We start from the raw sequence: 14,698 nt of genomic DNA, 5'->3' as shown, positions 1-14,698 counted from the left end.
CAGCTGCAATTACTGATGAATTTATGAGAGGGTGATCTAAAGTCCTCTGATGTCAGTGGCCAGAATAATAAATACTTGGACAAACTTTTAGCTACTCCAGGGGAAAAGGAGAGGAAAAGGTAAGCCAGCTTTTACCTTCAGAGTCCTTGTCATAGAAGACCCCATGTGGATGCACAGAGTATGGGCGGGAAGCAAAGTTTTTTAGATGGACAATAAAGACATCATCTTCTTCTGCCTTCAGGACTGGCCCAAGGAACCCCAGCCAGGCTGCTTTGGGGATCTCCTGGGAGTACGTGTCATCTGTGAATTGCCTAAAAATAGCTTTTTTATACACACGTCCTATCCGGTTGGCTCCTCTTGTCGCATACACACTTGCAAACCTAGTGTTGGGAAGGGAAAATAATTTAGAGACAAACCCCCTCCTTTAAGAGCTGATCAAATAACTGGCCCTTGCAGTGCAGATAAATAGTTCCCTAGGACATAATGCATAGCTGCTGGAATAAAAGCTGAGGAGTAAACCTGGACAGCTCTAGCAGGGTCCAAGCCCCTCGCTGTACAGTAACAGTCATCCTACTTGCAGGTCTGGTCTTTAGCACGGTTACTACAAGTGTTCACTTGAGGACCAGCCACTCAGGCCTTTCTGTACAGTTTTAATGCTTCTCCTTCTTTTGAAGGTTTGAAACCTCGCATCTGAAAGCATGACTGTTCAGAAGGAAAAGAAACCAAATAAGGTTTTTTCAATAGCCAATAAGAGCAATTCTAACCAACAAGTTTGACCTGCAGAAGAGTAGCATGAAATATTTTTTTGCATTAAATGAATCATTTCTACATTCCAGAGTCTATGTCTATAGCAACCTCAAGTGATGGGGAACCCACCATACGGTCAGTGGTTGACATATTATAGCTATTAAGTACCTGTTCCCCTCGAATCCTGAATTGCATTTGTAGTCTAATATCATCTTGCTCCACACTCCAAGCATTGGTTCCCGTCAAGCCCTCTCTTGGATCAAAGAAGCCACAGACCATCAAGAACTTCTTTTGTATGCAGACACTTGTCTAAGTTTTAATTAATTGACTAAATTGCCTCCTACCCTTCTTCTGGACAAACGAAGTACACTGACATTCTTTAAGCCACAAATCTTTCCCAGAGCTCTTTTCTGAAAGCCTTCCAATATTTCTCTATCTCTTTTGAAGTCTGAACACAAGAATTTCACACAATAAGCAAGTAATATTCCAGCTAAAGCCAGAGGTCCTCCCAGTCAATATTTCTTACACAAATGGGAATTAGTTTTGCCCTTTTAACTATAACATCACACGGGCAACCCATGTTCATCCTATCTGTTACGATATAAAATCTGCTTTTACTTTTCCCCAGGCTACAGCTAACAGGCATGATACACGTTCTTCATCCCTAAATATCCCGCAAAAAGAGGGTAGAAATGAACCCCTTTGCTACACAACCAGCAGTGGACTGGACGACCAATTTCACCATAGTTGACTGCTCCGTGAGTTTTTGCATCCCCTGAAGATTGTTTGACTTTCCATGCTTCCTAACAAACTCATAAAAAAGCTGAGCTAAATTTTCCTGAAGTATCACTGGCAGAAATATAGCAATTTTATATTTAAAGTGAGTTTTTTTGACTGGCCAGTTCACCTGCCTGAACCTATTTTGTGCAGTACCAGCAACCTGAGTGTTGGATGTCACAAGAGTTGAAAGCTATCATTTGCTATAATTTCTTCACCATAAGATTCACTCCTCCCCCTTTTCAAGCCATCTTTGCTTGACACCATAACTCACAACATCCCCCATCTGTGGTCATTACACCTCCATGGCCACTGTCTAAGCCAGATCCCTGAAGTGATCCAGATATAAAAAACTTCAAAAAGAACAGTTTTTCATTTGAAAAATGTGCTTTATAACAAGCCGAGAGCTATCTTGGCACAAATGAAAACATTGCTAATGTTAGATACTACTGTGGCAGAAAGAGTTGGTTAGGATGGAAGGGAAGAGACAGAAGCTTTTCAGTCTGCTTCTTCACAGAATATCATTTATCAGAGAAATACACCCCAAAAGCGTGGTTAAGGAACGAGTTGCCAAGAATTCTGCATTTTCGGTGAATGAGCATGTCTGTGGTAACTGTCTGTGTGCACAGCAAGACCTGGCAAGTCACACCATGCTCACCGAGGAGAAGATACCTTCCACTGCCTGGGGGGAAGAGCTGCTAGAAGAGCCCTTACCACAGAGTAGTAGGTGGTGTCAGTAGTAGTACAGTGTAAACGTATGTGCTTCCTTACCTCATGGCAATGTATTCATGTGGCTGTGCCCTAATTCAAATTATAAATTTATTTTTAAGATGGTTTATAAGAAATTTTATATAGAAAAAAATCAAATAGACTTTTTTTTTCAGAAAGTACTTCTTCTCAGGAGATATTTTTCAGCACAATTTTTTCCATTTTCATCAGCCACCAAATATTTTAAATGAGGTGCTTCAGTGGCACCTTGCTTTCCCCATGATGACAGTGCCCTTATTCCCTTGGCTTTCTGGCCAGACAACATTGCACTCTCCCATAACTTCACACCCCTGGGATACACTGTCTTTCCCGCAGAAGAAGAAATGTACCCCAGAAAAATGCACTTCTTGATCCGACTTTGTCAAATGCTTGATATGAGCATTTAACTGCTTTAAAAGCATAGATCAGGGAATCCAAAATCCAGTTAGGTACTGAGGTTCAAGAAATCACCCTGAGAAAACCCAGTAGTTTTAGGCACCAGAGACTTCCTCAAGTGCCTAGAGCCATGCTTTAGCATCTCTGTTGGCAAGATCTGTGCCTGTCTCTGTCCTGGTTTCAACTGGGATAGAGTTAATTTTCCTCATAGTAGCTAGCATAGTGCTGTGTTTTGGATTTAGTACCAGAAGAATGTTGATAACACACTGATGTTTTTAGTTGTTGCCAAGTAGTGCTCGGACTACTCAAGGACTTCTTGAGCTTCTCCTGCTCAGCCAGGTGCATAACAAGCTAGGAGTACAGCACAGCCAGGACAGCTAACCCAAACTGACCAAAGAGCTATTCCATACCATAGAACGTCATGCTCCAGGGGGGGCAGTTAGTTGGTCAGTTGGTTGCGGGGAGAGTGATCGTTGCTTGGGGAGGGATCGCTGCTCGGGGAGGGATCGCTGCTCAGGACGGGCTGGGCATTGGTCAGCGGGTGGTGAGTAATTACGTTGTGCATCGTTCATTTTGTATATTCTGTATATTCTGTTACCATTCTCATTATGACTATTATTATTATTTTCTCTTATTAAAATGTCTTTATCTCAGCCCACAGCTCTAACTTTTTTATTTTCTTCCCGATTCTCTCCCCCATCCCACTGAGGGAGGGGGGAGTGAGTGAGCGGCTGCGTGGTGCTTAGCTGCCAGCCGGGTTAAACCATGACAGTCTCCTTCTTAAAGCCATCCAAGGAGTCAGGAAAAGAAGTCTTTTCAGTGCTAGCTTTCTGAAAGGAGGCCCATTCAAATCCCTCACCCATTCAGAGCTGCAGAGCCCGCTGTCAGGGCAATGGGTATCAGCTGCAGCCAGTCACGACATAGATGATGCTCTTCTATGCAGGGCATCAAGTAATGCAAGAGTCATGGAGCCAGAAAAGGATCACAGCATGAAAGACGCAACCTGTCCTCTCAGCCCTGGTTAATTATGGGTTCTGTTTAATCGTTGCCCAAAAGAAAACAACCAATCAGCTCTGGGAGACAAATCCTACATGCCACTCATGCCCTTGCTGTTGCGTTACAGACTCAAGCTCTTTCATAGCTTCCTTTCCTTCTAGATCCATGTTCTCCAAAAGGCAGAAGAGTTTCCTACCCAAAATGCCCTGATGTTTGGGAGTTCCTTGGTGTGCAGACACTTCAGCCTCACTCTTCCTTCTGTCTGGAAGGGGCAGAGCCCCATTCTTCTACCTATACAGAGACATCTATTTTCAGCACATCCTTTTGGTTGTCCTCTGTACCCAAGAACAGAGCACACTGGTTGTTGTGAGTCCCACTCTAGGTGTCCACGCTGCCCCATTTCCTCCAGGAGGACTTTTGGGTGCCCCCCTCAGCCTTGCAAGTAGCTGGTAGCTCTGTGCCTCTTTACAAGTGTTGCTGTGCTGCACATTACAGTGCTTAAGGTTCTTTTCAGAAAGAGTACCCATGCTGGAGCTAATGGTATCAGCCATATGAAGCTGGTAGAAAGGATTCATGGGTGTGAGTGACTCCTCCTTTGGACTCTCAGATGCCTGGATCATTGGCATGTGGCCACACTATGGGGCTGGTACCTCTACCCAGTGCCACAGTGCAGCCAGTGGATGGGTCGGAGGGAGCTGGCACAGGCTCAGTGCCACGACCGCTGTTGTTCCATCTGTGGGACACACAGGTTTCCTCCTGTCCTTTTTCTTTCTTTCACTGAGAGCTTCTTCTTCTCATTGCTCCATGAAGTCGCTGCTGCCAGTGCCATTTGTACCAGCGCATCTCCCACTCTGCAGTTCCTTACCACCCATCTCCAGAGTCCCTCAGAGATTTTCTCAGCTTCAGGATAGTGTCCTGCTGACCTTTCATCTCCTGACTTTGACAACGGTTCTCAAACACCATTCCCTGCCTTCTTTTGATGGCATCTGCTTCTTTGGGAAACACTTCACATTTTCAGTCACTGAGTCAAACATCCCCCTCAGCTGCATCTCCTGTTAAATTCTTTGCCACCTACTGACTTTCCAATATGGTACTGCAGTAATTGCTTCTTCAAATGCTGTAACGATTAAACACATCCAATTTTCTGAATCTGCCTTTGCCTCTTTCTTCCAGAGGCCACAATGTGCCTGTTCTACTGGGCACCCCCTGCCAAAATGTCTCCTATCTGTCATTCCTCCTTTGTCACAAGAAGACAAACCTTTTCCCTGCTTCTTCATGCTCCCTTGCTCACTTCAAACCGTTCCCTTCTGCTTTGTGATATAACTGCCTGAACCTCTTCCATTTTTCTAGTCTCGTGTGAATCATAGAATTGTTTAGGTTGGAAAAGACCTTTAAGATCATCAGGTCCAACCATTAACCTAACACTGCCATCCCACCACTAAACCAATGGCCCTAAGCACCATGTCTGCCTGTCTTTTAAATACCCCCAGGGATGAGGACTCAACCACTTCCCTGGGCAGCCCATTCTAGAGCCTGACAACCCTTTCTGTGAAGAAATTTTTCCTAATATCCAATCTAAACCTCCCCTGGTGCAACTTCAGACCATTCCCCCTCATCCTATCTCCTCATCCACTCCCCCGTTACCAGGGAGAAGAGCCTGACCCCCACCTCGCTACACCCTCCTGTCAGGCAGCTGTAGAGGGCGATAAGGTCTCCCCTCAGCCTCCTCTTCTCCAGGCTGAACAACCCCAGTTCCCTCAGCCACTCACCATCAGCCTTGTGCTCCAGACCCCTCATCAGCTTTGCTGTTCTCCTCTGGACATTTCCAGCAACACGTCTTTCTTGTAGTGAGGGGCCCAAAACTGAACACAGTATTCGAGGTGGGGCCTCACCAGCACCGCGTACAGGGGCACGATCACTTCCCTACTCCTACTGGCCACACTATTCCTGATACAAGCCAGGATGCTGTTGGCCTCCTTGGCCACCTGGGCACACTGCTGACTCATATTCAGCCAGCTGTCAGCCAGCACCCCTAAGACCTTTTCTGCTTTCCAGCCACTCTTCCCCAAGCCTGTAGCGCTGCATGGGGTTGTTGTGACCCAAGTGCAGGACCTGGCACTTGGCCTTGTTGAACCTCATGCAGTTGGCCTGGGCCCATTGATCCATCCTGTCCAGGTCTCTCTGCAGAACCCTCCTCCCCTCAAGCAGATCAACACTGCCACCCAGTTTGGTGTCGTCTGCAAACTTACTGAGGGCACAGTGAATCCCCTCATCCAGGTCATTGATAAAGATATTAAACAGAACTGGCCCTAGAACTGAGCCCTGGGGAACACCGCTTATGACCAGCCTCCAACTGGATTTATCTTCATTGACCACCACTCTCTGGGCCCAGCCACCCAGCCAGTTTTTTACCCCAATGCAAGAGCTGCTCTTCTAAATCTTGACTGTGTCCCTCCAACTTGGTTGTCAGCCTGCACTTCATGTGCAGAAAGTCATGTGATGGTCAGCCAGTCCCACTTCTTATAGAAAAGGGTAATATTCCATCCTCTGGAGCTGTACCCATGCAAACTTCCTAAATTCTCTCCTTCATCTCCTCCAGTCAGGCCAGTCTTGAGGTTACATATAGAGGTGAGCACGCTTCTGAATTGGGGCATAAAAAATATTGTTCAGACTAAGAAAACCATGCAAATTTCTGTGCCTGATTTCATTTTGCCGGATGACCACCCTCAGCAGTTTTTAAGCTTCAAGAAAAGTTGGCAATGCACATGAGTAGGACAGGGAGTTATTAATAGGGAATTAATTCTAATTCTTTAAAATAAGTATTAACATAATTACAGACATCCATAGCCCTGAAATGATGAGCACTACGACTCTTCTAAACGAGAGGGAAAAAAGAGTGTCGTGTAGATTCTACTTCAAATCAAGACTAGACATGCAGATAATCTACCATCTCAGGGTAGGACCAAGAATTAGGGTAGGACCATGAGTTAAGCGTAATTTCTACTCTTACTTCTTTTGTCACAAAGAAAAAGTATTTTGCCAACATTTTTACCATATTTATGTTGCCTTTGATCTTAACAAACAGAGCTACAACCTGACAGAGGTTATTCTTTTCAAGAAGTGCTTACATGAGTACTATGTTACAGGGTGCAGTAGGAAATGGAAAGAGCTACACGTTGCACATGGCCAAAGAAAGAGCTCCCCAGTAGACTGGAGCCGGATCCCTTGCTGACACAATTTTGGAGCCTGCTGAGTTTGTTTGCCACTGTAATCGCCACTGAAAAATCAGCACCTCAAGTAACTACCGGATGGGGAGTCCCAAATTTTGTCCTGCAGTTAACATGCCCAATAGCCACTGTATGGCCCTGGGTGCAGCTGTAGGCAAATACAAACTTTCTTTTATTACCATTGTTCCACTGAAGTCCCATAGATTTTATACTGACAACCATTTAAACAACTATCTTTATGGGTTTGTTCCCTAAAATCTGTTGGCGGTGAAACCACCATGATCCGAGGGCTGGAGCACCTCTCCTATGAGGACAGGATGAGAGAGTTGGGCTTGTTCAGCCTGGAGAAGAGAAGGCTCCAGGGAAACCTTATTGCGGCCTTTCAGTACCTAAAGGGGGCCTATAGGAAAGATGGGGAAAATTTTTTTAGTAGGGCCAGCTGTGACAGGACAAGGGGTAATGGCTTTAAACTAAACCAGGGTAGGTTTAGACTGGATCTAAGGAAGAAATTCTTTACAATGAGAGTAGTGAAACACTGGAACAGGTTGCCCAGAGAGGCAGTGGAGGCCCCATCCCTGGAAGCATTCAAGGTCAGGTTGGACGGGGCTCTGAGCAACCTGATCTAGTTAGTGGTGTCCCTGCTCACTGCAGGGGGGTTGGACTAGATGACCTCTAGGGGTCCTTTCCAACCCAAAACAGTCTATGATTCTATGAAACCTTCCTGACTCTACCCTCTTCACATACTGTATGGCTGAGTTTATAACAGGTTTTTTTTCTCAGAGTTCCCCATTTTTCCTGTGGCTGGAGTAAGCCAGGACAGGGCCCATGGCTCCAGGCTGCCCCAATCATTTTAACCCTTGGGTCATGTAACCTGATCAGGGTAACCCTCTGCCAAACCATGATTCCCATGCTAAGGCCAATGCAATGTCTGTGCTGGAGAGATGGCCAGTGGAGCGGGACCAGTGGTGCCAACTCACATTTGTAGGTGGTACCCTGACTACAAAGCATCAAACAACAGAGTTGTGTGTCTTCAAAAGAGAGAGAGATACAATGTTCTCACAGGGTGTTCTGGGCCTTTCCTGACCCACACGAGCCACAGAAGAGGTCAATCAAACCCATAAAATCTTAGGTGAAGCTCTGAGGTGTCGCTGGTTAAGTGTGGCTATAATGGTTTCTGTCCCAGAATAAGCTTCTGCTTCCCCTGAAGTCAGTAATAAAACAGGCTTCATTAGAGCCAGGATTTCACCTCAAATGCTCTTTTGATGTTGACCCTTCCCAGAATGATCATCTCCGCTGATGCAACTGGGTCATTTGGCCACATGATGACTCAGCCATTAGTTCAGCATCTGTGATGACAGTTTCACTGTCATCTCTCTGGGTGGGATCTCCTCATAGGCAAATTGCACAAACTCTGTTTGATGCCGTGGTAACAAAAAACACCCGTTAGTGTTGGTGGGTGCAAGACTTGGTCCAGCTAACTGTAGGATTTGTGGTCTAAAGAGAAGGGATGAGCTGTTACATCAGGCAAAACTTAATAACATCTACCACCAGCAGAGCAAGATTTAAGCGTCCATCATATAAACTAGTACCAAATTAATTTAAAGGGTTTATCAACCAGACTCTAATCCTGAGGGCTGAGCCACAGTGGGGAGGGAAGGACCGATGTATGTCAAGCCACAAGACCTAGGTGTATTTTTCTCTTGAAAGGCATATGTGACCATTAAAGGGAGTAGGCAATGTCTGAGCTTACCCTTCTACTGCAGCAATATTCATGCCCTAACCCGCAAAACCTCACTGGGATCTGCAGCATGTCCAGCAGCACTGGCAACACCTTGCACCCTGTGTGTCCAGTCCACCATGGTTTAATGATGTCAACTCTTTCAGCAGTTATATCAGGTGGAAAGGGATGCTGAACACCTTCCTGGCTCACCTACACTCAGTGGCCATCATTTGGACCTGTGATTTTCAAAGTCTTGTGTGCTTCAGAAAATGTCACCTTAATTTTCGAAGGGAGAACCAAGAGTGAAATGTCTTGGTTTCATCCATTACACTCCAAATTATGAGAATTAGTGGAACAGCTTGAGGCTTCAAGTAGACAGGACAAAGGGCGGAGGCAAACAGCCTCATTACTCTCTCTACATAAGAAGCACTGATGCACAGCAAGATCTTGCTCTGTGCAAGCAGCAGGCTGGCCCTTGAGCACTGCAGCAACACAAGGCATAATAAAAATTAGCATCCAAGCAGGATGGCTATGTTCACACAGGGCTGCGTTTGGGTTAATCGGCTCTGAGGAGAGGCAGCCCTTCCAGCTCACACACAGGGAGGTGCTGATGCAGCTCTGTGGCTCCTGGCTTGGGATGCAGCTCACTCAGCAGCAGCACAGAGGGAACCCAGCAGCACAGCTGCCAGCACCAGCTCACCTGACTTCCAGCCCCATGCCTCAGCTCCTGAAGTCTCCTCTCTCCGTTTTACTGCTAAAAACTAAAGACTGAGGAAGGTTTATTGACTTTGGCACAGCAACATTGAAAATCATCTCTTAAATCTCACTATCTGATCCAGGTAATGTAACACTTTCCATTACACACTTGCTAATTCAGCATTTTTATTAAGTAGTGAAGAATAAGTGGTTTTGATTATATCTCCATGGGCTAGCTGGAATCAAAGGGATTCAAAGGGAGCATTCCTTTATGTGTATGCACCAACTCTTCAAGATAATCAGTTTGTCTGCAACCTCTTTATCTTCACTTCCCTACCAATCAGACTGGGACAGTGCCCCATCAGACGGGTGCTGTGAGGATGCATCACAAGGTGAGAAGTGCTAGGCTCAGCGAGCCTCAGCGTTGCTGCTTGTAGAACACAGCTGGCTCAAAATGCATTCCCGTCCCTACCTAGGAACTGATCCTTAAACTTTTCTTATGGAACTACGTTTTTTATAATATCCGAGGGAACCAATTAATTAGCTGAAAAGTAACCCATTAGTATACTGCTTTAAATTTACATTAGAGGTTATCCTAAAGAGCTAAATAGTCAAAATAGCTATTACTGGTTCACTATTTAGTCCACATCCTTCTGCAGGCACCCTATTATTCCAGAATATAGTACTTTATTCTGGCTCTACTCAATATAGTTTGGAAATGGAGTAAATTAGTTACAAGAATCCCTTTATTATTCTGCACGTAGGGAGTTCATTACAAACAGCTCCCCAGCTTTGAATGCATAGTCTGTGGGTAAAACCTTTGGAATTAACATTCTGTAATTATTACATTACAGCAATGACTGAAGACATAAGCTCTCTTCCCTCCCTGTTATGCCACGTAAAAGGCATCGCATTTATGTCACAGACTTTAAAGTAAATGTGCCATTTGTTGTTCAGGGAGCACAAAGTGCAGAAGACAGCCTTAAAAGTACAATTTACAGAACAGATTCCAATCTCTCTATGGTTTTGGGGTGGATTAAGAAGTAGCTGACCTTCACTTAAGGCTGAACTATTTTTAATGAGAGGTCTTCCATTTTAGGGAGTGGAGAAGGTTATACTCTGCTAAAAAGAGTAGGGAAGTGAGAAATTTAAGTGTTTAACACAACTGAAGAATAACCTTTCCAGCAAAGCTTGTTTTCGTGGGCTGGGAACAAACAAATTCTACCTGTAAAGGTAACACCTATTGACTTGGTTGCTATCTGGGACCTCTAGTTGTTAAGAGCATAAACATGAATTTGTTTTGGAAAATAAAACTCTTTCTTGCCTCCTGCTTGTGGCAAAATAATTTCCTTTACGAAATCCAGCTGAGAGTGATTCTGAAATTATCTGGCCACTAGAGAAGAGTCTGGCATTGCTTGGGATGTCCTGAAAAGTCAGAAAGGAAGTTTCCATTTCTAACTGCTGGGACATAACCTCCAGCTCCCAGTGTGCCTCCAGACCTGGTACGGACACCAGGACCTCCTCACTCACTCACAGGTCCCATCCCAACCCCAAGCCTACACTCAGAGGAAGGACACCCAAACTATCTCTAACATGTCAAAGAAATCAAGGAAATCTTAAAAAATTCCCACTCATGTTTGAAGCCCACGCTGTAGAGAGGCACCAAGGGTCTGTGCTGTCACCATCCCACGTCCAGGCCAGCTCTCCTGGTGTGGGAAGGACATGTAGCCAACCCCAGCAGTGAGGGCATGAGAACAGACGCCTGTTTTCCACTGGCTGAGGCACGATTCATCACAGCGCTTGCCTACACACTCCAGTTTCAGCATGGGTGATCACCAGGATTTCAGCATGACCATTCGCTATTGTGTAAGCATGTCCCTAAATAGATTTCCTAAATGTAGGACTCCACAGCTGCGTATATTGCAGGGATATATGGACCATCTACTTGTATCTCATTCGTAGGTTATTCGTTATACACATCTTCATTCTATAATGTCATACCAAGCCCCCAACTTTTATCATCTCACAGGGAGAAAACTTAAAATCTTTTGCCAGTTAAACAGACTTCTATGTCTTATTGCGAAGAGCTGTGCTTGATTATGGCAAAGTTGCAATTTGCCTTTGGACAAGTCACAGAAATACCTGCATCTCCATTAAACACCTGCATCTCCATGAAACACACACAGGGGATTTTGAATCCACTATCTGACACTTCTTTGAGAAATATCAGTTCTTTAACGTCACCTTCAAATACATACTATCACCTTGCTTAATCAACCACAATGGAAGAGAGGTCAACCAAAGTCTACTCTTTCTTTGAAGCTGAAATCCTACCTATGACAACACCATTGGAAAAAAAAAAAAAAACAACCAAGAAAAAGGCCATTTTAAGTCATTTACAGCAACATTAACCACATCAGTCAATTTTCTTTGGAGCTGTCAATACATCTCCGATTTATCAGAGACCCCAACAACTTACTTGTCCTCTAAGAGGTTTTGTCCCGTGATCAGATTTTTCCCAGACGGTGCATAGTCCCAGTTCTCTTCCACAATCCCAAGGTAATATGTTCTGGTCTTTGCTCCCACCACTGCAAACAGCCAGAGGAACCCAAGAGCACGAAAGCAGCCACCATGCTGGGTGGGAGGCATTTGTAGTTGTGATTGCAAGGCTGGCAGCAGGCAGGCAGCAGCAGGATGCACCACAGAGAGCTCACCCCTCCCTCCCAGTTCTCAACAAGTTATAAATAAGGAATGGACAGAGCAAAGCTCCTCCTTTTCAGCAGGTAGTACTGGGATAGGTAGAGAGCCTGGCTATGCAGAGCAGGGCTAGGGAGGAGGTTGCTGCCATGGCAGGACCTTTGCCAGTCCTTTGGTGAATGCATAAATTGCTCACTTACCTGTCCAGGCTAGAGCCAGTTGGGTTTTTTTTGGAAGTGTGGATGCCTTTTTGTCCTCCATTTTCCAGACTAGGTGGTATGGCATATTGGAGCAGCTTTTTGTTGGTCTTTTTGCCATCCCTGTCAACCCTCTTTTTTCTAGTTTTAATTTAACTCCTTTATCATGTCTGAGATTTCTAAAGCTAGTGTCTTGCTGCCTTCGTCGGGTTTTTTCCAATGGTATAACCCTAGCTTGCAATCCAGCATTATCAGAGAGAGAGAGAGAGAATTGTCCAGTACTTCTCCAATTTCTAGGATTTTCTGACACATTTATTAAGATGGCAAGTCGTCTGAATGTATTCAGTTGTAGAGTGCCCAAAATGAGGCCCCTTTTACAAACATTTCCGGATATTAGAGCCCTTGTAAAGTCTTTCCATTTGGACACCTAAGAATTGAGGCACGCAAAGATCACCCTTTTATTAAACTCGGTAATTAATATGTCCACGTAGCTCTCTAGAAAATCAGTCCCTCCCTTTAGAGCTTAACTTCTTCTAAGAGGACATCTCTATTGCCATCTTGGCAAAGCAAAGTGTAAACCTATACGACCTGATAGGGTATTCCAAACCATTCAGGTAACATCCCCTAGGTGGCAAGACACTCTGCAAAATCATACTGCTCTCTTAGTCATTTTTAACTGGCTGAAGACATTAAAAAGTTGCAGTTCTGGAGTACAGCATTATACTTGAGATTTCTTGCCAGGTTTAACAGTTGTGAAATTCCCCTTTCAGCCCCAGAACCATCTGACCTCTTCCCATTGAAGCTAATGGTCACTCATGGCTAGGGGTGTAAGAGGCTTCTCAGCTGAATTTGGAAACCACAGGTTTAACTTCATCAGTCGCATGAGGTTCACCCTCTGGCACACGGCAGCAACAGCTACACGTACGGTTGGCCATGCCAAATGCCTCTCGCTGTCGCCGGTGTGCAGGTGGCTCTGGTCACACACAGAATTCAAAAGTCAGGTGGGGTTCACAGCATCCCAGCCTCCAGCCACCTGGAGCCTGCTGAGTCTCATCTAAATTCAGACATGAGGCACACAGACACATGGAGTATCTCACTAAAGAAGCTTTCAGTTGCTTTAGGCTATTCACTGCATGCTTAACGCAACTGTAAAAGCAAGAGTCCCTCAGCTGCAAGCTGCTCTCTGATACATGCTGATGTTCATTTTCTCAAGTCAGATAACTGATGAACAATGAGAAGGAGGAGAAGTAATAAGACAATACAGGTCTTGATCCTCAGAAGCAGCACCCAGACTTCCTGATAACCCTAAAGACCCTGCTCACCTTGTCAGTCTTCTGCTGCAAACCATGTGCTGCCCAACCTCCTGGCATCTCATGCCAATCTATGTCCTCTCTTCCAAAATACCAGTAGTTAAAAATCATCTTCCTTTTCCTGCTCTGTTGTGTCACTCAGTTACTCAAATGATGCCAACTAATAGTACTGTGATTCTAAAAAGCATAATTAGAAAGGAAAAGACAAGACAGTGACTGCAGGACAGGCAGAGGCTTTGCCAGCTGGTGGCACAGCTATCAAACATGCAACTCTGGTGGGACCGACAGGCCAGCTGGTGGGCTATGAAGCTGTGAAAAGGGCAAGGTGGCCTTTTAACAGGTTGTCAGATTCCCACTGTGATCTTTGCACAGGGCCTCTTGCAGTGAATACTTCCCTTGCCCAGAGTAGCTGTCCTGAGCCAAGACAAACGATGAGCTTCATCTCCTGTCACTCAAGCACCTGAGTTTACAGAATGGGGCGCCTGTTATGCAAATGTTCATTGTTATAACATGGGAACATTTGCATTTGAATAGGAAATATATTTTCTTTAGAGGGCACTTTGAATGAGATTGTGTAGAGCTCAATTGCTTAAATCATCCATTTGCATGGCATTAGACATATTTAAAGACCAGGTACAGTTTTGCTATGACCTTCTGTCTATTTGCCTTTTTGTAACTACAGAATTCTGTTATATGTTTAACATAAATCTCTCTATATTGGGCTTATATAACTCAAGCGCATTGAGCTAGTGGGGAATAGGGAGGGGGAGTGTCCAATTCTGAGCTGGCACCTGACTGCACTCTGGTCATTTAAATAATAATAGTGCTATGTCCTACTTTTTCTATTGCTTCTCATGTGCCCCGGATTGGGTTCTGGTTGCTTTCTTGCTAGAATACCTATTCAGAATTCAAATACGAAGTTAATTTCTTTGTCTATTACCATAAAAATTATTTGTGTAACAGGAATAATGTGTGGGCACTAGCACCCTATATCAGCAATGTGTTGTAAGTCTGGTAAACGCCTTAGCTTGGCTTCAGCATTTACTAGATCTGGCGACTTGTATACCCTTTGCATCCACATATTAACACTTAATTACCTTGTCACATCATTAAAACCAGGCACATTCACATTCCGGAGAGGTGCTGTGGGCATGACTCAGAAAAAGATGAAAGAACAGCTGTTTTGCC

General features: G+C 44.8%; 1 protein-coding gene across 1 annotated transcript in view; it reads right to left on the bottom strand.

Moving 5' to 3' along the window:
- Positions 1-11,955, bottom strand: part of HEPHL1 (hephaestin like 1) — a 35,905-nt gene extending 23,950 nt beyond the window's left edge. Inside the window, exons 1-2 of the mRNA XM_009644914.2 lie at positions 11,786-11,955; positions 136-380 (exon numbers count right to left, since the gene is read on the bottom strand). Coding sequence (XP_009643209.2) covers positions 136-380; positions 11,786-11,955 — 415 coding nt within the window. The remainder of the gene's footprint in view (positions 1-135; positions 381-11,785) is intronic.
- Positions 11,956-14,698: the final 2,743 nt, after the last annotated feature.

Source organism: Egretta garzetta, unplaced genomic scaffold (genome assembly GCF_000687185.1).
Source record: "Egretta garzetta isolate BGI_Z169 unplaced genomic scaffold, ASM68718v1 scaffold58, whole genome shotgun sequence".
Taxonomy (NCBI): Eukaryota; Metazoa; Chordata; class Aves; order Pelecaniformes; family Ardeidae; genus Egretta; species Egretta garzetta.
The sequence above is the reverse complement of the archived record's forward strand: the minus strand, read 5'-3'. Positions and strand labels throughout refer to the sequence as shown.